This window comes from Lampetra planeri, chromosome 15 (assembly GCF_965212315.1).
Source record: "Lampetra planeri chromosome 15, kcLamPlan1.2.h2, whole genome shotgun sequence".
Classification (NCBI taxonomy): Eukaryota; Metazoa; Chordata; class Hyperoartia; order Petromyzontiformes; family Petromyzontidae; genus Lampetra; species Lampetra planeri.
In genome coordinates this window covers 8,301,596-8,325,246 of record NC_136121.1, presented here as the reverse complement: position 1 = coordinate 8,325,246, position 23,651 = coordinate 8,301,596, and the positions used below count along the sequence as shown (strand labels likewise).

Here is a 23,651-nt window from a genome sequence, read left to right as displayed (position 1 = left end):
TAGCCTGCCTCCTGCCGAGGGGGCTGGCTGCCTCGCTCGCTAATTACCGGGCAATTGAATTTCATGGTGCGGCAGATAAGCCTGTGGTCTCTCTTAAGAACCCTTTACCACCTCAGGCATCCAGATAAGGCTGTAATTGGATTACAGGGTTTGTCTTCTTTCTCTGTCTCCATCCCTCTCCGTGCTTTTTTCAATTCCCTCTCCCATTCCCGCACGAGGCGGGCGAAATTGCAGACTTGAGGCTGAGGGAAACGTGTTTCCCTGTCATTGTAAAAAAAAAATCAGTTAAAGAGTCATTGAACCCCGCTTTATAATAGCAGCTGAATTGTAGCTTATTTTGACCAATTCACTTCCACCAGACTGTCCGTCGCTTGAATTAACGCCGATCCGTATTTGGCATCGTTGATGCCACTGATGCAGAGACCATTGCATGATCCACGAGCCCCGATGATGACAATTTACTTGATGAGTTAAATGCTTTAACCGATGGAGGGAATGGTGGCAAAGTGGTTTATGCACTTCCCTGTGAATACCGCCGTGTGAGGTGGATTGACACGAGTGGGGAGTGCTATCCGACCCGGTCCTGGGGCCCGCACTCGCTCTTCAGCAACCCGTAGTGACCGCCGTGGATAAGTATGTTCACACAATGCTCAAGATAGACACAGCACGGGAAGGCTTTTGTCCAGCAGTGAATTGACTAAGGACTGTAAACGATTGTTCATTATTATGCTTTAGCTTGACACACCGACACTTATGGCAATGATGATGATGATGGTATTCCATGTGATCATTCGTATACATTATCCTGAACCACCGACCGGGTAATTATGGTGAATTATACTTTAGCTTTTTCACGTTGACTCACCAACCTTGATATATGACGATGATGACAAATGATGGTGATTGCGATGACAATTATGACAACATTGATAAGTCAGGGGGCGAGATCACAGGCTTGCACAGCACCAGCTCCTTCCCAATCTGGTCACGCTCTGGACATGCCCTGTAAACCACGTTCCACCAACGTGGCGCTGGGGGTTGAATCTCCTCCCTGCCGTTCACCCCCTGCGACCTCCGGCCAGTTGCAGCCCAGTCGTGCTGGCGAGGACCACGCAAACAAGGCGACGCTAATCCGGTTTAACGAGGGCCCATCATTAGAGGCACTTGTCCGAGGCGTGCGGGCGGGCGGACGTGGAGGGTGGGGACGTGGGCTGTGGCCGCCCGTCCGCTTTACCTTTGCTCCTAATTGCTGCCAAGAGCCAGGAAATGTGACGTGTTTGAACATGACTTTGAAATAAATAAAGCCGTACACATTAACATGTTCGGGGTGGTTGGGTGGGGGGGGATTGGGGCGGGGGGGGAGGTTCGTGTTTGGTTCTGGACAGGAATGATATTTAAATGAGAAACGGAGTGTTCTTGTCAACACCGGTGGAATATGACGGGGGAGGCGGATGTTTTGTTGTATTTCTTGGCAGGCTTTGAAGAGCATACAAGCAAGTTGTCTCTGTTACGAAGCGACGGTCGAATGACGCTCCCCGTGCCCGCTTGCTTTGCCACGTTCCACAGTTTTCTCCCCACGGCTCCCTTGTGAACAATGACTGCGCGCGTGTGCACGCGCACTTTGTGTGTGTCTGTGCTTGATGCCCCAATTACAGAAAATTAAGATACTGGTCTACCCCTTTGGTGTAGTATTTGTAATATATTTACGTACTAATGGGCTTTAGAAGTTTTCCCCTTCATTCAGACCGTCATTGACAGCCATCGTAACTAAGTTGTAATTTGCCTAAATTTATCTTAATTGTATTTTTAACAGGTGCCCCCGTTAAATAATATACAGCTCATTTGTCAATTCGTTTCTGGATGAAGGCCCCTCCTCGTGCTGTGTCCGTCGTGAGGCTTGATTCACCATACTTCACCACACTGGTCACTGCGGTTTTATGAAGTGCGAGACAGTCTAGGACTGGTTCGGATATTACTGTCCAGCGAATTTAGCCCATGTCTGGGAATCGAACTCAGCCCGCCAGGTGAATAGCACCGTGCATGAACGCAGTTGTTGGTCAACAGGCTGCAGTACTATCAAGGCTGTGAGCAAAACTGTTTCTGTACCAGTGTTTGTTTTGGGAGTGTGAGGTTAAGCCTATTATTGCTGAAGGGATTAAGCTGTGCTTATTTTAGCCTTTAGGAGTCTTTTAACGAGGCCTGGTCTATGACAATACCCCTACTACGTTCCTTCGTCCTGGTGTTGGTTTCATAATAACAATCGTAACCATGCGATTTATTCACCTAAGAAACTGTTGCGGAGTCTTAAGACTATTTTTCAAGAGGGTCCTCCTCCAATTGAGTACTGGGCCACTTCCGTTTATAAGTGATTGGCTTGTGGGTGGAAAACAGAACCTGGAGATGAACCTGACACGCGAGGGGATAATGCAAATAATGCTCCATACAGAAATAAAGATTCACGCCTCAGTTGCTTTCCTTCTGCCTCCTTGCCCAACGTCGCAGCCCAAGCCTGTAACACACGGTATTCATGAGGCAGTCTCCCATCCAAGTATTAACATCCGTCTCAACACTGCTCGGCTACCGAGATCTGACGGGATCGAGCCCATTCAGGGTGGTATGGCCTTTAGAAAACGAAGCCCTTTCTTCGAGCATCAGTGCCATGATTTCTTGGTAATTCTCTCGTACGAATGAGTCTCACATTGCTGCGGGGGGGGGGGGGGGGTGCTGCGATGGCACACTGAATCTGGCAACCCGAGTTTCATTACGGGCCATGGAGGACATCTTCTTCTAAGAACTGACGAGATCGGGCGGATGCTGGTTGACTTGTTCATCACCTTTGTAGCAATGTCTGCCGCCGCTCGTGTGCTTCCGCTTCATGTTGCGGTGACCGTCTTTGACTTCTGTCTCCGCGTCTTGAAAGTGATGTCGCGGGTCGTCGGGCACGATGTCCGACGTTCCCCTCCACGTCACGAGGGGCTTCTTCGGGAACTGGATTCCAACGGCATGTGGTTACGACTCGGACCCGGCACGACAGCGCTGCTCGGCGCTCCGCCGGAAACCCCAAGTGGGAAGTTCACATTTGACTCTCGCGCTTTGCCTCCGCAGTCGCACTGTGCGCAGTACTCGGCCGACCGCCGCGAGGAGGAGAAGCTGTGCCACCACATGATCGGCGCGGCTCGACGCAGGGACGGCGTGATGGCCACACGCCTCCACCACCGCATCGTGGACATCTTGAGCAAGCGGCACGGGGCGTGGGGCCACGTCTTGCAGAGGTATGCGCCCGACCCCCCCCCCCGTCCCATCCGCACGATTGGCAACTGCCAAATCTGACGCGCTTTGAGATCGTGTACCATGTTTGAGTTCGTGTACCGCGAGATTGTGTACCGTGATGTGCCAGCACATCACGCGGTACAACCAGAAAACACATCGGAGGACGACCATACAGCACACGTATAGCTATCGGTGTCGTTCCTTCCACAACTTGACTAGAGACAGAAATCAGTAGTTGTGCAATTTTTTAGCAGCTGGAAAAGTGTGGCATTTGGTTTAACGTGTTGCTTTTGCTGAAGCATCATCAATGAGGTGCATACGCACGAACACTTCCCAAAATGCGATTATCTTAGGAAGTGTTTAATAAGCAGTGTGGAAGCCAACAGGTGGCTGTCAGAGCAAAATTCATTCACTTATTTGCAAAATAATTTAAGTCTCCAGGGTTTGGGCAACCCTTGGATCAATTTAACCCGTTTCAATAGGACAGGTCGCTAATAGCAACACAACTGTCTTCTACGCATTCGTTCATCTCGGATCATCTCTGTGAGAATTATGGTGCCCCCACGTGATGGAACAATGGGCAGGCTGAACTCGTGTGTGTGCGCACCTCAGCCTTCGTTGGAAAGCATTATAACAAAACAAACGCATGCTCTCGGTGCAATTCAGCGCACGCTGCTCTACGGGCAAGCATCTCTGGGTAGCCGGTGGCAAAGAAAAATACAACGGGACAACGCTCCAAGGTTCATTAAACGGTCCCCTTGCCACATTCAGATGGCTTCAGATGGATGTTCCCTCGCAGAATTCAGTCGAGGGGACGTGCCACGCTCGCGCATCTCTCAGTGGCGCGATGCCTTCTCCTTGCCCGCCGCGACGTTTGCGCGGCAGGCGCAGCCTCGTCAAGTTCCGTCGTGCCGTTGGCTCGCCCCTCTGCCTGGGGGCGGTATTGACTGATGCCGTCGCCCTCCTAGGAAAGGGAAGGAGAAAAAAAACGAGCCAGCCTTATTACGGCCGTCCTCTGTGGGCCGGCCCGTCGCGGCCTTGCGGGTATTTAAGCCGCTGTAAACGGAGCTGATTGCCACATCGTCGATATTTTTTGCCAGGCGGAGGGAGTCGCGCCTGGAGCGGCCACGTGGAACGGAGAGCGTGTGGGGGCTTCTGCGATTACCAGGCTGTGTGTGGGGTTTTTTTTTTGATCGTCCATCAGTTCGGCACTAATTCGACGCTTCCCTTTCCGTGTTTGGAAATTAGCGATCGGCCCCATCGGTGGACTGCACGTGCGCGCGCCGCACGAAATATTTTAACGCCGATGACCTCCCGCAGCGCCACCCTTCTTCAGACTCGGAACGCGCGCGGTCGACTGCAAATGCAGACCGTCGTTCGATCGCGAGAAAACGCTTAAAATCAGATATTCAATGTTTGTTAAATATGCGGAGGGTTTTTGTTCACTCGAGTCCCTCGAGCATAGTTAAGATGAATCTCGTGCATAGTGCCTGAGCACAATGACAGCAATGAATCTTGGTTAAAGTTGACACACATCGTGCTTCCCTTAACCCGAGTGCTTTTGAGGTTTTTTTTTATCTTTCCGTGGACCAGATATTTTGGGGGAGGGCGGGGGGGAGAAACCCTTTGAATTCCCCCGCGATTCTGTGGTCGCAGCCGTCCGAGGTTTGCGAACACAACCCAACCGCTGGGTGACATCTGTTGTGTAGAACGTGGGCATTCGCCGTGCCCCGTGATCAATGCCGGGGCCTCTGTGTTGCTCATGGGTTCTTCCCGCTGTTGCCCCACCGTTTGAGTAATGGGTGCTTGCGCGCGACCGTGGAGTCATTGCCGCAATTCTATAAACAAAACAATATGGAGGAACCAAACAAAGCGTTGAAATATCGTCTGTGTTTTCCATCTCTGTCTGTACGTGCACGATGTTGATATGTGGGCTGTCTCGGGGTATATCGGTGTAAGGAGGTGTGAAACGTAATCTGTAAACTTAAGTTGAAATTGGTGTTATTAAAAAAAAATCTCTAATGTTACTGTATGATGGCTGTCTATCATGCATGTATAATTATCATTACAGCTTATTTTAGTCATTTCATGCCTATGTATAATATTTCACGTTTGCAATTTAATCTTGTACAGAACAGTCTCGTTATTTAAATCCTCATGCAAAATAATAGTGAGCACCATTTCTCTGCAGGATTAACATCGACACGTGATTCCAAATTCTTGTGATGGATGATTTTAAAAGTTACATGCAACCATCTGGACAGTGGTTTCTTGTGCATCGCTAATGTACACATGGCTCTATGACAGGCCGCGCTTAAACCTGTTTTACATTTTGGCTTTGTGTTTTTAATAATCATTATTTAAAATGTAGTGTCAGAAATAGTGCATCTTGTCAAACCAACTTATATCTGCGTCAATATTCCATAGATCTAGCTAAACAATAACAAACCTAAAGAACGAAAACATAAAACGGTAAATGGCATTATGGCCTTAAGAGTCAGATTTTTTTTTATTTCGTTCCACGCGAGGGAGCCGGCACGGTGGACCCGTCGATGCGGAGATGGAATGATTTGGTGCCGACGCGAGGCTTCATTTTTGCCGCGTCTCTCCCCCGCGAAGCAGCAGGGGTTGCCGGCGGTCGCCCCAGAGTCGCACGACCACATTCATCTTGGAGAGGCCCTCCGGTGTCACCGTCCCCCCCCCCACCGCCCCCACCCCCCGCGCTTAACCCGCTCGTGCACGCCGTCCTCGCCCTCCCGGCGCGCGGCGTCTGCCTGCCAAGCTCTAGCGCGCTCCTCGGCCTTGAACTTGTTTTTCCCCGCCCGCTTGAGCTGCCCCGGGGCGCGGCTATCAGGCACTCCCACGCACCTCTTGACCACGGACACAAAAAAAACCAACCCACGAGCACTGGAGCAGTGAATCCAATACGTTTCGGGTGTTTTGTCGCCGAAATTGCCGCTAAACTTTTTCGGGGGAGAGGAGTGCGAGGCGCGTTCTGCGAGCGATCCCGCGGGCTGCAGGGTTAATAACCTGGTGCAGGGGCCCGTGCAATTTTTCTCCAGCAAATCGAATCGCGCCCTTTCCTCGGAGCAAGACGGATGCCTGGAGGTTGGGGTGTCGGGTGAAAATCAATGTGGCCCAAATTGAAACAGTATGGCCGTGTATCGATCCGGGGCGGCCGAATCAAAACTAACGGCTTTGTAACGGGCGTGCTAGACAGATCGCTGCACCCGGACAGCCCGACTATCAATATTAACTCTGCATTCATATATCACCCCTGAAATTGGATGTCAATTTTATTTTTTCTTTATATATATTCTTCTTTTGTTGCGCGCCCTCCTCTTCACCGAGATCGTGGGCCTCACGGCAGATACCCTCGCGTGGCACTTGTGACGTCAGGCACGGCCTCTTTTGTTTTTAGCTTTTGTTTGTGGACTTGCTTTGACTTATTTTTGCAATGATTCAAACAAAAGCATTTTTTTTTACTTCCCAATGTTTATATATGTTTTCAATCTCACTTTTTAATAATGCATGTGCATTTTATATGTCCTTCCGAGCCAAAAGTCCATCTATTGCGCAAGGTTGGCTGCTCAGATTTTGCTATCTCTCTGTAATTCTACGTGGAGTATATGGAGTTCATGTATTTAGTTTTTTTCCCTCTTTATTTAGTTTGCTCTAAGATAGATGTCTCGGCGTAGGATGTACACCAAACTCCCGGCTTGATCTGGCATCCAGTTCTTCAAGCCCTTACGGTGGTCAAGTGGTGGTATCCCATCAGGCAGTTCTGTATGAGCGTCGTTTGTTGCCCTGCAGCAGCTTTGCCAAAGGGGGACCGCTCCTGGAACCGTCATGTCAGTGTTAGTCACTCATTTTCAGAGGGGGGGTGGCAACTTTCGCCGATTAGACATCGGTGTGAAGGCCGCCACACATTTGAAACCCTTTGAGGTTGCACAGCACGATGATGGGGGTATTTTCACATTCGTGTATTGTCGGGGGCCGCACGCCAGGGGCCGTACTAAAGCCCACCAGGGACCGCCAGTGTCCTGAGGGCCTTGCAATGAAGAACGCTGCTTTATAGGGCCTCTTAGCCTGTAAAGCTTGCGACAAGATAAGTTGAGCGCAACTTAATAGTTCCAGGTTATGTTTAAGTTCAGTCCGTTGTTCCCAGCACACAATTGCTATCCCTTGGGAGTGGCATCATGGGTTCTTAAAAATAAATTTCACAACAGGCATTGTGCTTGGTGATTACATCTCCAGGGTTGACTGGGCACAGGTGTGCAGTGGCTATAAAATATTTCAATATGTCACTCTACTCTGACCGTTCAGTGGCCCTAAATAATTGTCAAAACCATTCGAAGGAGCACATGTATACACATTCTAGTGTTTGCTCTTGCACAGCGGTCCTGCGCAGGTACGAGTTGGATCCGTTGCTGGAGACCTTTGTCATGCAGTATGACCGCCGTGCACTCTCTCCGCTGGCATCAACCCGATGAAGGGGGAATGGCAGACGTCGTTAATGAGCTGTCGAGACGCGCTTGTTGAAACGGGGCAGAATCTGTCGCCGTAATAACGAGCAGAAAAAGGGCTGCGGTGCACGATCGGGCAAGCGCACGGAAGCTGTAAACAGCCGTGGCTCCCGATATTGATCACAAAACTTCCTTCTCTCTCTCTCGCATTCTCCCTTTCTATGTTCCCCCCCCCCCCGCCAAAGTTTAATTACTTTTCCGCTGCGTAGCGTGCGCCGCCGTGTATCGATTCGCGGTACAGTTGGCCGCGGGCCTGGGCTGACGAGCGGCGAGCATCATCGGCAGCCCGTGATGAATGGCAGCAATCTCTCCTGGCATAATTACGTGTGGGCGGAGGGAGAGCTGCGGGGAGAGCGGGCGATGGGGAGGAGGGCGGCAGGCGAGAGGGGAGCGAGGGGGGGCGGTGTGGCGGAGCGTTGCTGACGATGGCGGTGGCGGCGACGAAGAGGGCGTTCTCATTTCTTTCCGAGCCGTGGCGCAAAATGACTTGGTGCGCGCACACATTTAAACCGGCGTCATTGCTTTATTGATTTTCTTGTTTTCCTGTTTATTTTTCTTGGATCACACAGGCCACGCCGTGTTTATATACAGCGGTGTGTATTTTTATGATGCGGGGGAAAAAAAACAACTCCGCTCTATTGCATTGTGACCTGGGCGCCCGGCCTCACATTATGAGCAACAGAAAAATATTATCTCCGTGAGGGATCTTTTGTCAATGGCAAGAACATTATAACTGCTTACATCTCAGCGGTTAATTTAATTTTTCTCGTTTGACAGATGTATCACGGTGCTGTCATTTTGTGCCGTGGATCGCCGCGCCGCGTATTTGCCCGTACACTTGAGGATTACTGTAATAGCGTTGCTTTGCTGGGGCTTAGCACAGCTTTGGAAGAGCTTAGCGACCCATCATAGTGTGTACTCCTTCCTCTTGGAGATAACTTTTCAATATTTCTACCACGATTTAAGCAGCTTTACATTTCTGCGGGGAAGTTAAACCCGAGACAGCTCAATTTCCTTAACTTTTGACATGCAGTTTGTAACGTGCAAAGCCTCCCGGAAAGTTATGATGCATGTAATCTACCGAAACACGCATCAGCCTTTTTGCTCACGTTTAAAATATATAGCCTCTAGCTGTGTGGCTAAGTGTGGGACACTAGCTGTGCATGAAATCTGTCGAATTTAGTTTTTTTTCCGTTCATCACTGAGCAGGAGAATGGGCTGGGTTCTATTAACTGGATCAGTGTGTTCTGTGCATAGAGCTCTCGGAGTGTGTGTGTGTAGGTAAAGGAAGATAAAGTTGCGGCCTTGCATTTACCTGCTCTGACTCGTGGAATTGCCTCCACGAGGTGAAGCTCTCAGGAGTCGTCCTCTTCTCGTGGCTATTTTGTTGTTTTGGCCGACACTCCCCCACGCCGGCCAGATGTCTTGGAAGATGTGGGACTATAATCCCACACTTTACTCCACAGTCGACAACCTGCCGGTCGACTCGCTGCGGTGTACCAATTTATACCGCTGGTGGGGGGGGGGGGGTATTTAAGAAATATTCCCATTGTTTTAACTGCTCTGTCGGGAGGTAGAATCGAACCAACGAGCTCCATTGCAAGTCCACCGTGCTGACTGCCAGTATCCCCCTGTGTGTGTGTGTGAGCGGTAGTGTAGCGGTTAGCGCGCTGCACTGTGAACTCGGCAGCCCGAGTTCGATTCCCGCTCACGGCCAACACTAGTGACGATTATCTGAACCGGTCCTGGGCCTCTCCTAGGTTGACTCAACCTCAAATTAGTACCTGGTGGAATGTGTAAACATGGCCACGAGGGAGACAAAGACAGCACACGAGGGCGTGGTGCTGGCCACCCAACCCCTCGTGTGCTGTGCCGGGCTTCATAGGTGCTCGCGAACACACACTTGCTCCAACAGTCTGTTCAGGCGATACAGAGGATGTTTGTCTTTGTGGATAATGAGGGCAGCTGAAGAGCGACCGCCGTGGGTGACTGTGGTGGTGCTGTGAGGCATCTCCTGCACAACAGTCGAGCCCTTGCGACCGTTTAAAAACATCTCCCCGTTTTTTTTAATTTTCTGCTTCTTCTTCTTCAGCTGCTGTAATCAAATTCCCTCGGATCACAATTTTGCTGATGAGAGCAGGGGGTTATTTAAATAAAGTTTTGTGGTGTCACACTGATAGATGTCCCCCCCCCCCCTCCCCGGAAAATTGATGGCCTCTGATTTTTCTCCCTCCGTCTCTCCTTCAGGGGAAAATTGATATCCCCTGAAATTCATGTTTATGTATAAAGACAAATATACGGTATCGCCCAATCGCAAATTATGTTTTGCTGGAATTGGAAATGAATAATTAATCTCGGCCAGACGGTTTTTCGCGCGGCGAAACCTTAGAGAGATGAATGGCCCGGCGCGTTTCGACTTGTGCGCAATGGTGTGGCATCGGAGGCTGCACCCATAACCCAATTACGCCAGCTGTCCTAATTAAAGCGTTCCTGAGGACGATGCCATTTGGTGAAGTCAAGGGTACAGCTCTCACTGACCGACCACACTTGGCTCTCACTCGGCGATTGTTTTATCTTGGCCCGGAATTCGTATCACCAGTAATTGGTCTACGGTTTAATTATTTTTCATTGTCAAAAAAACTGTAGCTGGTGCACATATAGGATAATACCATATGTTCATAGTTTAGCAGTTATATTACAATGCGTTGTTCATAGTGCCCTTGTAATGTGTAGATCAGGGTAGTGCCCACCACATCGACGACCGATTAAGTAACAGACAAGAACATCGTGGAAAAAAAACCCGAGCCTATGCGACTGCAAGCAAGCATGCGAAAAACCTTGCGTTGACACCGTTATATAATTAACGAGTGTACAAACATCTCGTACGTTTATTCATCATTTACTATTAATTGCACTGCAGCTGAATGTAAAAACAAAAACGCTGCCACAACGGCGAGCATCTTGCGTCCGCTATCACACGGATGGAGTTTACATCCCCCTAACAATGGGCGCATCCACCCCCACCTCCCCGCCCCCCCCCCGCATGGCCTCGGGCCCTCGCCGCGAGCCAGCGGGGATGCCGCCGTTCCAGGGCACGGCGAGACGCATCGCGCCCGCCGCTCCGTGCCGCTCTGGGGCCTTTTTTTTGTGATTTTCAAAAAACGAGGGGGCCCCCGTTAGTCGAGGGAGCTAATTATTTCCGCAGATTGCTCCGGCCTGCCAGGCTGATAAATAGGTCCGCATTGTGGCGGCGCGCTTTCCCCCGCTGAAGATTTATGGCCCCGCGCGATCCCGCCGCTCGGATCCGCGCCGATATTAAAGAATAATTTTTAGCGGCGACGGCTGATAAAAGCGGGATGATTAACTGCCGCTTTCCTTCGCGCCGCTATCATGGCCGAGCAGGGCGAGTGCCGTGAACTTACCGCGAGGTCTCATTGAGGCTCTTAAATGGAAATGAGCAAATTGACGAAACCCAAGAAAAAGATAATGATTTTATATATATTCCATTCTCGTAGAGGAATCTTAATGAAAAAATGCAATCGTAACATTTCATCGGTCTTATTTAAATTTACCTTTTTTTTTATCCGTTTATCTGAAAAGTTTGAAAGCAGTTTTTTTTGTGTCTGATGCTGCCGTGACTTACACAATTGTGCTGCTATTGACTTATTCAAATGTAATGTAGGCCTTAAAAGAGGGATAAAATCCTCAATTTACTCAAGTGATTGGGTTGTACTTACAACATCACACTTCAAATGGCCATTGCTCATCAGTGTTTGTTGAGCAATGAATAATCCTCTGACGGTTTGGTAATTACGGTCCCGGTTTTATCGCCCGCTCACTGTTTAACGAAACCACACTGACCTCTTTGCTCTGATCGGTGTCATCCGAGTGGCGGTTGTTTGCTCAGTTTTACAAATCAAATACAAGCCCCCCCCTTTCTTCGTGTGTGTGTGAGAGCGACCTTCCAACGCGAGGTCACGTCATACCACCGTCCCTTTACACTTGGGCCCCCCCTCTCCTGCATTGTCAAACTCGGTGTTAAGAAATTTAAAAACTCGGTGCCTGAGAACCATACGCTTTTCGCCAAGCAATTAAAAAGAGCTGTGGGGGGAGGGGGCATTAAATATGAACGGCAATAATAATCATGATCGTAAAAAAACTAAAACGTGAAATGAAATTGAGAGAGAGAGGGAGAAAGCTCATTGTAGGTAAGTGCCAATGTTAAATAAGTAGTTTAAAAACAAGCAATCAAGTTAATCAGGTTCAATTAACTCACAGTGGGAACTGCATGTTAATTTTGATTATTAGGAATGCCATTATGATCTTTCCCATCTGGGGCCATGCGTCTTGCCGGGCGACGTGCTGCAATGTGCACGCGCGCGCAATTAAGAGGGCGAGCCGCCCCATCTCCGCTCTCCGCGCGTTCCCTTTTCCCATTAAGGATGCATCGCAGCCTCCGTCTCTGCGTTCCGCATGAAAAATGAAACCGCGCCATACGAAGGGAGCCGCAACGTGCATTCGCGGCGCTCTAATTTGTTATTAATTGCCAAGAGTTTCGCTCGGTTTTTTTTGTGCTTTCGCTATTGTTGCACCGAGATCCAATTGGGTCACTGGCAGAGCCAGAGACACGTTTAGCGGGACAAGTGTGTTGTTTTCCCCATCGCCGGCATGGTAACACATGTTTCGTTGTAAATTTTAATTTTTTTTTTCCATTCGGATGTGCTCAGGATCTTAAAGAAATTGGTATAATTTTTTTTTACTTTATTGTATTTGACAGATGCAAGTGGGAAATGCATCATTTTCTCTTTTTTGATACAAAGTATTTGAACAGTCTTCTTTTTTTATTATTAATAATAATGCACAACTGTTGGTTAATCCACTGCTGGATGAAGGGCTACATGGTTATTTAAGGGCGTTGTTTGATCATACTTTGCCACGCTGGTCAGTGCGGGTTTGGTGAGGTGACGAAAGGAAGTTCACAACCTGAACCGTTTATGGTTGGGAATCGAACTTGGCTTTCTGAGTTCGGCAGCACAGTGCGCTAAGCAAGGCGATGTCATTCCCCCTTGCATTTAATGATCGTAAATGTAACTCTCGCGAGAAGTGTTAAGATTTAGCAGTGTTTTCTGCCAGTGTCATTGTAATACATGCTCAGGAATAGTCACTGGGCCTGTCCAGTTGCAGCCTGTTTCAAGCTGCTCCGATATTAACTGTGGCTGAAAAGTTGAAATTTTAAGAGCTCAATCTGCAAGGTGCGCTATGGGTCCAAATTGTTCACGTGACACGGCAACAAGAAGCATTTTTACCAATGATATCCGCTCGTTCAGTAACACCATATGGCTCACACCCCCTCACAGGCACAGCGCGGGGTTTGGATTCACCGAAATATAAAAACAACAAATACCATAAATAGTGATTTAATAGCAGGATGATTTGAAAGTAATATATGAGTTACATTTGAGTTGGTGCTTGTATAAAAAGAAAAAAGAGAATAAAACTATTGACCCCTTCAGCTGGCCTTTATTATCCAGGCTGAGAATATTTTGGCTCGAATGTGCATTCACCCCACTAAATTATTTCACATCGGCTTGTTTTTCTCATAAACGTTGGAAAATAACTTGACGCAAACTCAGTAAAGCTGGAAATAAGTGAACCTCAACATTTAATCGTTTAAAATTTTTGGGAGATCATAAGTGTTCGCCCGCAAGCTTTGACCTCATGGTCAGAGTTGAATCATTATCCCTTGTATGCAGTTCGAAAGCTTAATTCATCCATCCATTACTGCTGCATGCAGTTTTCTGGCGGCACTTATTCCCTTTTGAGCAGATGTTTGAGGTCACATGCAGCAACAGCAAACAATAACAGCTGATAAAATTCCCTGGGTGGCTAGTATGCGTGATTGACAATCATTACATGCTAGCACCGGCCAAACGCTTCCACTGCTCCAGTGAGCAGTTCAAGTGTTGGTCCAAGCCAACCCCCATTGTCTCACGAAAGGCTCTGGCGGGGCTTACAGACAGGCCAGACTTCAAGTGCGTGCATGTTATCTTGCAACAGAGTGGTGAACACACGAACCCACGCCTTCTATTCCTGCATCACATATATTTTTCTGTCCTGCCCACCTGCCCACTATGCACCTCTTACACACTGTTGTCTTCAGACTGATTCTTATGGATTACGTAGTCGAGTTAAACTCGGGTAAGCAAAGCCCCAGATTAAATAAAAGTTTGTTTAAATCACATTGTAATAGTAATCAATAGCTGGATGAAGGCATCTCTATGCCGTGCTAATTATGGGATTTGTTTAACTATACTTCACCATGCTGGTCAGTACAGGTTGGTGAAGGAGGGTGACCCAGGATCGGTTTGGATATTTGATTTCCCATTGATGTTGGCCCTCGTTGGAATCGAACTCAGTTTGGTGGATTCATAGTGCAGTGTTCATAGGTGTGCAACGATCCATCGATTGATTTATGAAAACCGATTCTTGCACTTGTGTTAGACGTGTAAAATCCTAGAGTTTCACATGTTTCCTTTGCAATGTATGAAAAGTACATGTGAATTGTATACTAATGTTATAGTATGCGAATGGGGTAGAAAAAACGCATTAAAACGAAGACTAAGAGAATAGATTATTGAATCTAATTGCAATCCTGAATCGTGATAATGCATTAAATCCTTGAGGAGGGAGGCAGGGTGACTTTGTACATACCTAGTGTCTATTATGAACATCGCTTCATTCTCAAGTAATAACTGTGTGCGTTCATCAATCACACTCCCATAGAGAGAGAGAACAAATATATAATAGTTGACGTTTTGGGCAATGGTTCTTCTTCATAGCAGAAAGATAGTGAGGCCAGAGAAACGGAGTGAATGATCGTGTCGAGACTTCAGAATCAGAGTCTTTATTTAGACTGCAGGAGGAATCCGATGAGCTATGAAGCTCTTTTTACACAGGTAGGGACGGGTCAGCAGGTTACAACGGAAAACAATACAAAAACCCTATCGGAGTGCAAAATAGAGAAAAAGGTAAGCAAGTCGCTAAATAAATAAATATTTAATTTTTTTACATAATTAATGCCACAATGCTCTTTTGCTCTTACATTACTTTCCCCACGGTATCACCGTGCGCAGATGAAAAGACCAACTATTGGGAAAAATATCCTCGTTTAAAAATAAGCAAATCCCAACAGCGCCAACACCTTGGCTGCCGCCCCTCTCGCAACGCTGGAAAAGTAGCCACATTGCGAATCCACTTTTACATGATAGCTAGATGACCCGGGGTGTGTTGTGCGCGTAGCTGTGTAAGCGTGGCTACGAGGCATGCGGTTCGTAGCATGGGGGGGATCGAGGAGGAGCAGGGGGGGGGCTTGTCTGTTTATTATGTTTTCGCCTGCGTACTTGATGCACTCAGCAGCCCTCTGAACGTCCGGTGGCCCTATTGTGTACTATTATTATGATTACAGCCACTCCCGCAGCTGATATGTCAAAACGGACTGCATTTGTGTTTAAGCTGTAGTCAATATTACAACTTGTTTTTTTATGGTAAATCTTCAGAGTATGGGTTTCTTGTCATTTTCAGTTTAAAGTGTGGTATTGTTACCACATTGTTAGCTTGTACACTATCGGCAAGCCGTATTGATTTTTAGACTGAATTACCAAACTACATAGTAAGATGTGGGCTTCGTGGCAGCGTAATGCAGATGTTTATAGATTGGCAACGGTAAGGGATGCCACTTGGGACAATTTTAATCATTAGATTTATAGCACCACTACCAGAATAGGCCTCTGTTGTCATTCAGGGTGTGGTTTGGAGAAGCAATTGTAATTTCGTTTGCCGTGCAAATAAAAGATAAATTGGAATAAATCAACGATGCAGAACGACGCAATGCCGAATGTGCGCAAAAGAATAATTTACGATGCTTAAAGAGCAGTTGAGTGTAATGAGATAAATCAAAATAATGTGGCGCAAAAGCTAAATAAATCAGAGATTTTTTATTATCTGGAAATGTAAACTCGGCAATGGAATTGCTTGGGTTTGTAATGGTAATTTGTGGTTGCAGCCTTGTCAGGCAATTGGTCATTAATTGTTTTTTTTTGCAGCTTAATCTCGTCGCAATTTCTTCGTGTCCTACAGGAAATGATGCGAGCGCAATCCATTTGTGGAGGGACTAATTTACAAACGACATTAAGAAAATAGAAGAAAACTAAAAAAAAAATCCTTTGATGAATAATGCAAAGGACGTCAGTCAAACAGATTTTTTTTTATACGGAAGGAAAAGGAAGATAAAAATTGCAATTCCTTGAAGATTTTTTTAGTGTGATCAATAATGAATAGAAAGTTGTGTTTTTTTTTTGTGGGAGCGCGTGCGGCGACTGGCGGCTTTATGAATATTTGACGAGACGGGCTTTAATTACGTTTCCTCAGTTCTTGAGCTCCGTCGTATTTTATCCGGAACGCTTGGAAATTCAATCATTTTTCACACGTCTGCTTGGCTACTCTGACATTGCAGCAAAACGACCTTGCATGCTGGGGAGCTGGGACAGGTGGGGGCGGGGCGCGGGCGGCGGGGGGGCAGCGACGTTGTGCGCACGCGTTCTTGTGTTGTGGTGTTGGGGGGGGTAGGGTTCCGTGCTTGCATGTGATGTTGTTGGTGGTGGGGGGCGGTGTGCGGCAGGGAAGGGGGGCGGGGGGGATGGGGTAGCGGCAGGCGAGGACCCAAATTGGGTGAAATCACAGCGAGGGGCGCGGACTTTGATGAATAAGTGTAATATGAGACCATATTTCTAATGGCCTCCTTACTCCAGCGATTTATAATAAAGTAGGCGGCGAGCAGCGCCACGCTGAGATGTGCGGCGCGCACTGTATCGGCAGCGGAGGGAGCGGGGCCATGCCAGCACACCTGCAAGGGATGATGTATTCGCGAGCCGAGCTTAAGAAGGGGTGGGGAGGCTGCGTATTATTTACAAGCAAGCCGCCCGGCTCAAGGGCGACACATGCTCTTCCAAAGTAACGGAGTCCCGTCATAAAAACGGAGCCGATTTGTAACCATTACTGCCACGGTCCTGTGTCCGCCACAGCCCCAGAGCAGCGTTTCCGTTGTCTCTTTTGTGGGTTTTTTTGGAAGTAAAATTTTGCGCGTGTGAAAGAAAAGAAAAAGATTCCGAGGTTTCGTCGATGCGCCGTCGCTGAGATGGCTTATTTAATGCGCAAGCGAGCATTAAAAGCGCGGCTTTCTCGTGCCCCGTGCCAGTGCCAGCGACGAGCACCGCTGTTCGTCAGACGGTGCCAGACATTATCCTGAACGGTGCATATTTTTACATGACCCCCAAATGGAAATTTCGGCTTGTGTCATGGTGAACTCTTGAAAGATATCAAAAGTATGATTTGTGATGCAAAACCATGCAAAGGTGGTCATGCATAATTTATGAATCCCGAGCCGAATGTTGTTAAATTTTTCTTTAGCGTTTCAGCTGTTTGTGAAGACCCCTTATCAGTAATGTTGGCCTGCTCTGTTTAAAATTCAGTTAGCTTGGGGAGTGGTGTTTACGGTCCGATAAAGATGTTGGCACCGGTGTTGTTATTGGAACGTTTTATGGTGCAATTTAAGATATTTGAAACAGAACTGCAACCAAGATGTGCACTCTGCTGGTGCTTAAAACCTCCGTATGGCTTCACCAAAATCCAATCAGTATTTTAATTGATCATTTTATAAACTTGTGTTTGTAATGCCCGCTGTGCAGGGAACTCTATGTAGGCTTAAGCCATTCGCGAAATAGGTGATTTTTTTTTTAGTTTTTATTTTTTACGCAGAAGTTCATTTGTGGTACAACTTAACCCTCTGTTCTGCATCAAGGCAGTGGAGCCTTGGCCATAATTATGAGCCCGCTGTGCCACTAATGCTGACCACATGTCGCTCTCTCCTCTCTCTTCCACCCCCTCAACTCTCCTTCCCCCTCTCTCCGCCCTTGTTCTTTTCCCCTACATTTTCTCTCCATTCTCCCATGAACCATCTCTTCACGAATTTTTCCCGGATCCTTCCCTGCGTCGCTCTGCTTGCTCTCACCCCTTCGGAATCTTTCCCCATCATTTTCCCCCTCTCCGCTCTGTCCCTTCCGCTCACCCCACGTCTCCTTCATTCCACTCTTTGCTCCATGCCCGATGTTGCCCCCCCCCACCTCCCCCTTGCTTCCTCCCCTACCCCTCCCACTTCCCTCCTCTCTCCGTCTCTCGTCTGGGCCCGCAGCCGAGCGCGCGAGTTCTGGCGCCTGGACAGCTGGGAGGACGACCAGCGGCGACGGCGCCGACTCGTGCCCAATCGGCAGGGGTCCACGCACGCCGAGGCCACGCTGCGGCCGGCCCTCGAGACCGGTGAGGCCTCCTCTTGCCGCCGCCGCCACCACCTGGGCCCTTCCCAGTGCCCAATCCTCACGCACGCACAGCACCCCCCCCCGAACGTACGATTATAGCACCACGGCACCACACCCCCGAGCACACTGCAGTATGAATATTGTACTGGCACGCGCCAACCCACGCCACACATCACCTTATGCCACACACCATCTAATGCCACACGCGTCCAGTTCACACACCACCCCACGCCACAGCAATAATACGGAACCCGCTCTAGGCTGTGCCATGTCCACCCTGTGCCATGCTGCACCACACATGCCGCTCCGTGGACACCCCCTGACTCCACACCGTGCCGTGAGCACTGCACCACTGCAAGCAATGGCTCGTCCAGTATTGTGTGGTTAGCCTTGCTGGCTCCACCCGCACATCTGATGCTATTGGCCAATAAGCAGGGTGGGTCGTGAGAGGTTTGGTCCGAGTTCACGTCCGTCCTTTCTTCAGGCCTACATCGGGTGTTTTTTTTTAATGCACAGTGATATCTGTTGCATCTATTAATTCGCCAAACAATGCTGGTATTCATTGTTTTGTTGAAATATTCATATAAATTGTTTAGTTTTTTTGTAAGATTGACACTTTCATTTCGACATGTTGTCTGGCTACTTACTTAGCATTCACTTTAACTCCTAAATTATAAGGCATCACTCCATACAAAAAAAAAACCTGTTTTTCACATCTAATTCCTTTCTCGTCTTTTATTTCCATTCTTTCCGCAAATTAAGGTGCTGCGATTTCACGTCTCAAATGCGGGGGAGTTTCACGCTGTAAGTGTGGTATTCCCAGAAGGATATTTAAAACAAATTTAAAGCAGCTGCTTAGCACAAGGATCTAACCAGCTCTTGTGATTTACGAGAATAATATCCAATATACAGCACAATCACCTGTCCGGAGAAACCAGATTTATAGCGGAATAGGGCCGAGCTCGCTCTCTCCCACCCCTCATTGCCCAGCCTCTCTGCCGCAGAAATCGATCGCAGAGCCAAAAGTAGGCAGGTTAGATGAGGTGGCAGGGTAATTGGGGAAAGACGAATATCCCGAGGCCCGCACTGATCAATACGAAACCAGCTGGCTGGCCGGGCAGCTGCCCCCACCCCCCTACCCACTCCCCCCCACCCCTCCCCCCGACCACCTTCAGCCCAGCCTCACCACGTCCATCCATCCTGTTCCTTCTGCGCACGCACGCACGCACGGGGAGGTACCTCGTTGGCTCATCCGCCCGCTCGTCTGCTCTCTCCCTCGCTCGTTCACTTTGCTCTGCAGGGAGTAGAAAACCCGAGTCGCCGTTCACGTGCCGAACGGGGCGGCAGCAACGGGCCCCGCCCCGCTCCGCTAGGATAGATTTCACGGCAGTGCCGGAGTAAGGATGCCCCGCCGAGTTCACCGAGCTCACCGCGGTATTGCCAGACGCAGCAGGATGGCTCTCGATCTCCCCCCCCCACCCCCCTCCATTAAAAAGTCCAGACGCCACTTGGCGTCCACCACCGCCTCTCCCTGGGTTTTGCGAGCTCGGCTCACTCCAGGGCTGCGTGCATTTGTGCGAGCGTCGTTTATTTGGTGCCTTCTTACCGGCGATGCGATTTTCGCAGCCGTCTGGAACACTCTTCCTTCTGATGTTATTTAAAACTAAACTGTAAACTAAACTATTTTATTTTACTAGGTAAGGCCCACTGAGCTATGTAAATATTTTCCAGAAGCGACCTGGCCACAAATAAAAGCTCAATGAAATGGCTTATCATCACGTGGAAATGTATAGCGGCCTTCCGATATTGGGAAGACACTGGAGCTATGCACTTTTAAATATAGATTGAAAAAAATGTATTTCTTTAGAACTGCTCTCAGTGTTTAGTTTGTTGTTTTTTCCCCCGCACCTTCGATTAGTACGGTTAGCTACGTACGGTGCGAAAGAAGTTGAACATGCATACATCTATACCCGTGAGTCAACGGCGCAAGCAGAGTGAGAAAAGCAAGTTGTCGTCGTGGTGGTGTTGTGTGTGGGGGGGTGGGGGGGGGCATGTAGGGGGGGCGTGTGGAGGGGGGGGGGCGTTCGAGGCATGCCCACCACTCATCCCACTCATCACGGCAGCGCTCACATAATCCCAAAAATGTGTGCGGATTTTTATGGCGGGGTCTCCTTTATACACACAATATTTTGAAGCGTAACAAGCGATCTCTATTACGTTAACAGTTGATTTAACCTCCTCAGACCTCAGGCTGTGCAAACGTTTTTTTTGCTTTTACGACACATTTGTGAAATTAAATAAATCTATTTTAAATTATGCGGTGACTCTCGGTTAAAAAAAAAACTGTTCAAACACAACTGAGAGACTGTATAAGCAAGAAGATTGTTATGTGAAGCCGAAACGTATTGCTCCAAGGGAATTCACAGCAGGACGACTGCGAGCGCAAAGGTTTTCATTCCATTGCCTTTAAAAAATAATGTCAAATTCATCAATTGCTACGTTTACAAAGGGAGCTCGCCAAAGGATGGGAGCTCAAGGACCCCTGGGGTTCGATCGGTGCCAAAGGAACCTGACAGCCAAGGTGGGATTTCGTTGCTTTGGGTTACTAATTGACGACATGATTACCCGTTCATCTCCGTCTTTGGGACGTAAAAACAACACAAATACGAAACGATGTTTAAAATGTCCCCGGCCCTTATTTTGGTTAATGTCATTTCAGCGTCAAAATGCCAGAGGGCCCAAAGCCAAGCACCCGGGACTGTGCCGTAGGGCCCAAGACCTCCCATCCTTCACTTTGCTTTTCATTAAAGTGAAGGATGTTCTCTGCCAGTCGGTGAAATAACATTCAGCGCCTTGCCTACCTGCGATTGCTCCGTAATGCACTTTCAAAACACGTTAAATGTGTTAAATATCACGCTGGCTCCCGTAATGCATTGTTTGTTTGAAATGTAAAGTTTACGAAACTGGCATTCTTCAGATTCGCCTGCTTTAACCGTTTCGGACATGAACGCAGTTCATTCATTAAAGGGCTCCCTCAGGCCATTCTGTCAAATAAAGGTCACTAACCTTTGACTAAACAGCAGCAACAATGGAGGTAAAATTTGTTTGCCCAAAACAGCCCTTATAAATCTTGGTATTTCACATTTCTTTCCGACAGGCCAAATAACACAAGCTCTGTGCGCTCCCGCGCGCCCAATTATCCTGGGTTTGAACGAACAGAGGTCAAGATAAAGTGTTGCCAATGAAGAGGTCGTTACTTGCGCTTCGCGTTAATTAATATCGCGGCAATGAGCGAGCGCAAAAAAAACAACAGAGGGGGGCAGACGGAATCCAATTTGCGTGCAGCTCGCAGTCCTTTGCACTCCCCCCCACCCCCCCCCCCCAGTTCACAAATGAGAAAACGATTGCAGGGAAAATAAACAAACAGTTTACAGATTCAGGCATTCGATTGGCCCTTCCCGTCGGGTTCGCTATCCACAGTTTCTCGCCGTGACCTCAGCTGTCTTGCGCCGGCACCGTCACTTTCTGCCGTGGTCCACTGCTCCCGCTCGCGACCTCTCCCTCGCCGGAGCCTTTCCACCGCTCCGACCCCTCTTCTTCCTCGCTTACTTCCCACCTCCTCCCCCCGCCTCGCGCTCAAAGACAATCCTCTTCTCGCCAACCCACCAGCCTCCCCTGCCACTGCTTCCCCCCGCCCCCCCACACTAAACTCACCCCCCCCCCACCACCCAACTCCCCGCCCCACCAGTCCCGAGACACTTCACTTCATCAGCCACGAGCGCGACCTGCCCATTGAGACTCGCCAGGCATGAAATTAAAGCCTCGCTTCCATTGATCATCGCGCTCTCGCCGTAACAACACTTTGTCCTTCAGGAAAAAAAAAAACGTGGCGAGGGAAGGAGAGAGGAGCGAAGGGAACCGGGGGAATCCGACGGCGTGTCAATAACAGAGGATGCGTTTACGGACGGCCGCGGGATGTGATGTCGCGACATGCAATGTCGGCGAGCCGCGCTCATTAATGACGAACGAGAGCTGCTTGGGTGGGAGCGAGGCTGTGCGTGCCTGGGTGTGCACATGTGTGTGTGTGTGTGTGCGCGTGCGAGGCTGTGCGTGCCTGGGTGTGCGCATGTGTGTGTGTGTGTGTGCGCGTGCGAGGCTGTGCGTGCCTGGGTGTGCACATGTGTGTGTATGTGTGCGCGTGCGAGGCTGTGCGTGCCTGGGTGTGTGCATGTGTGTGTGTGCGCGTGCGAGGCTGTACGTGCCTGGGTGTGTGCGTGTGTGTGTGCACGTGCGAGGCTGTGCGTGCCTGGGTGTGCACATGTGTGTGCGCGTGCGAGGCTGTGCGTGCCTGGGTGTGTGCATGTGTGTGTGTGCGCGTGCGAGGCTGTGCGTGCCTGGGTGTGCGCATGTGTGTGTGTGCGCGTGCGAGGCTGTGCGTGCCTGGGTGTGCGCATGTGTGAGTGTGTGTGTGTGCGCGTGCGAGGCTGTGTTTTGTGTTTGGAACGCGTGGCGGTTTTGTCGTCGGGATTAGTTGCACAGCAAGGCAGGTGGTGCGGCCTCGGCCTGTAAATCCGCCTTCCCTAGGGCAGGGGTTGTTGGATCGTGTGAGGATTGGGGCGGGCGCTGCATCTACACTGGAGCTTCGGTTGACACGAAATATATACTGGGTCGCTTGCAGACTAGCGTAGGGACATGATAAGTGTCTGCAGCCAATGGCGAGTGGTATACTGGATGTGGTGTGCCGGGTGCAGATATCTATATCTGGACCTGGACAAATCCGACTGAATGAAGCCCTGACCTACACAGACATACTTTGCTGACGGTCTCAGTCCCCTCACAGAATGAGGTTCAGCATTGGCACCATCGCCTTACGTTACACCTTGCACACAAAAGCTATCCGTACTTCCCATGTTCGTAGCGAATTGTGGAGCAATGTTTCCATTTTATCTTCCCTGGTGTGACTCCAAAGGGGAATTTTTTTTGCTGCTGTAGTATTATTTGGTGTTGGTAACAGTATTTCGTGAAGTAGAAATATAACTCAACTTCCAACCGATATTAAAACATTCTTCTTTGACATTGTAGAGTTCACCCATATCGAACTGCCCTCAGATCCTTTGTGTGTCCAGGGTTATCGATCACTTGTGTTTCATTTGTTGGGCATAAACCCCATCGGTAAACCCACATTTTCAACACCCAACCATTGAATATATCTGTACTGCAATTAATTCAAGTTGTTCACAACGACTGTAGTATAAAAAATTAATAGAAACACCGACCTTTGTTAATCCGTTATTGGTTTAAGCACCCCCACCACCCTGTCATGTCGGTCATGGGAGTTGTTTTACCATTCTTCACCACGCTGGTCAGTGTAGGTTTGTGAAGTGGGGACACGGTCAGTTCTGGTATCACCCGTCGGCGGTTTCATAGCTCGGTGCGCTAACCATTGTGCCCACCACTCCGCCCAATTATTATTATAAATGACACC

General features: G+C 48.9%; 1 protein-coding gene across 1 annotated transcript in view; it reads left to right on the top strand.

The window, feature by feature from the left end:
* The window catches only part of LOC144722679 (lipopolysaccharide-responsive and beige-like anchor protein), a 281,782-nt gene that overhangs the window by 130,950 nt on the left and 127,181 nt on the right, over positions 1-23,651 (top strand). The window contains exons 36-37 of the mRNA XM_078600981.1: positions 3,106-3,272; positions 18,043-18,167. Coding sequence (XP_078457107.1) covers positions 3,106-3,272; positions 18,043-18,167 — 292 coding nt within the window. The remainder of the gene's footprint in view (positions 1-3,105; positions 3,273-18,042; positions 18,168-23,651) is intronic.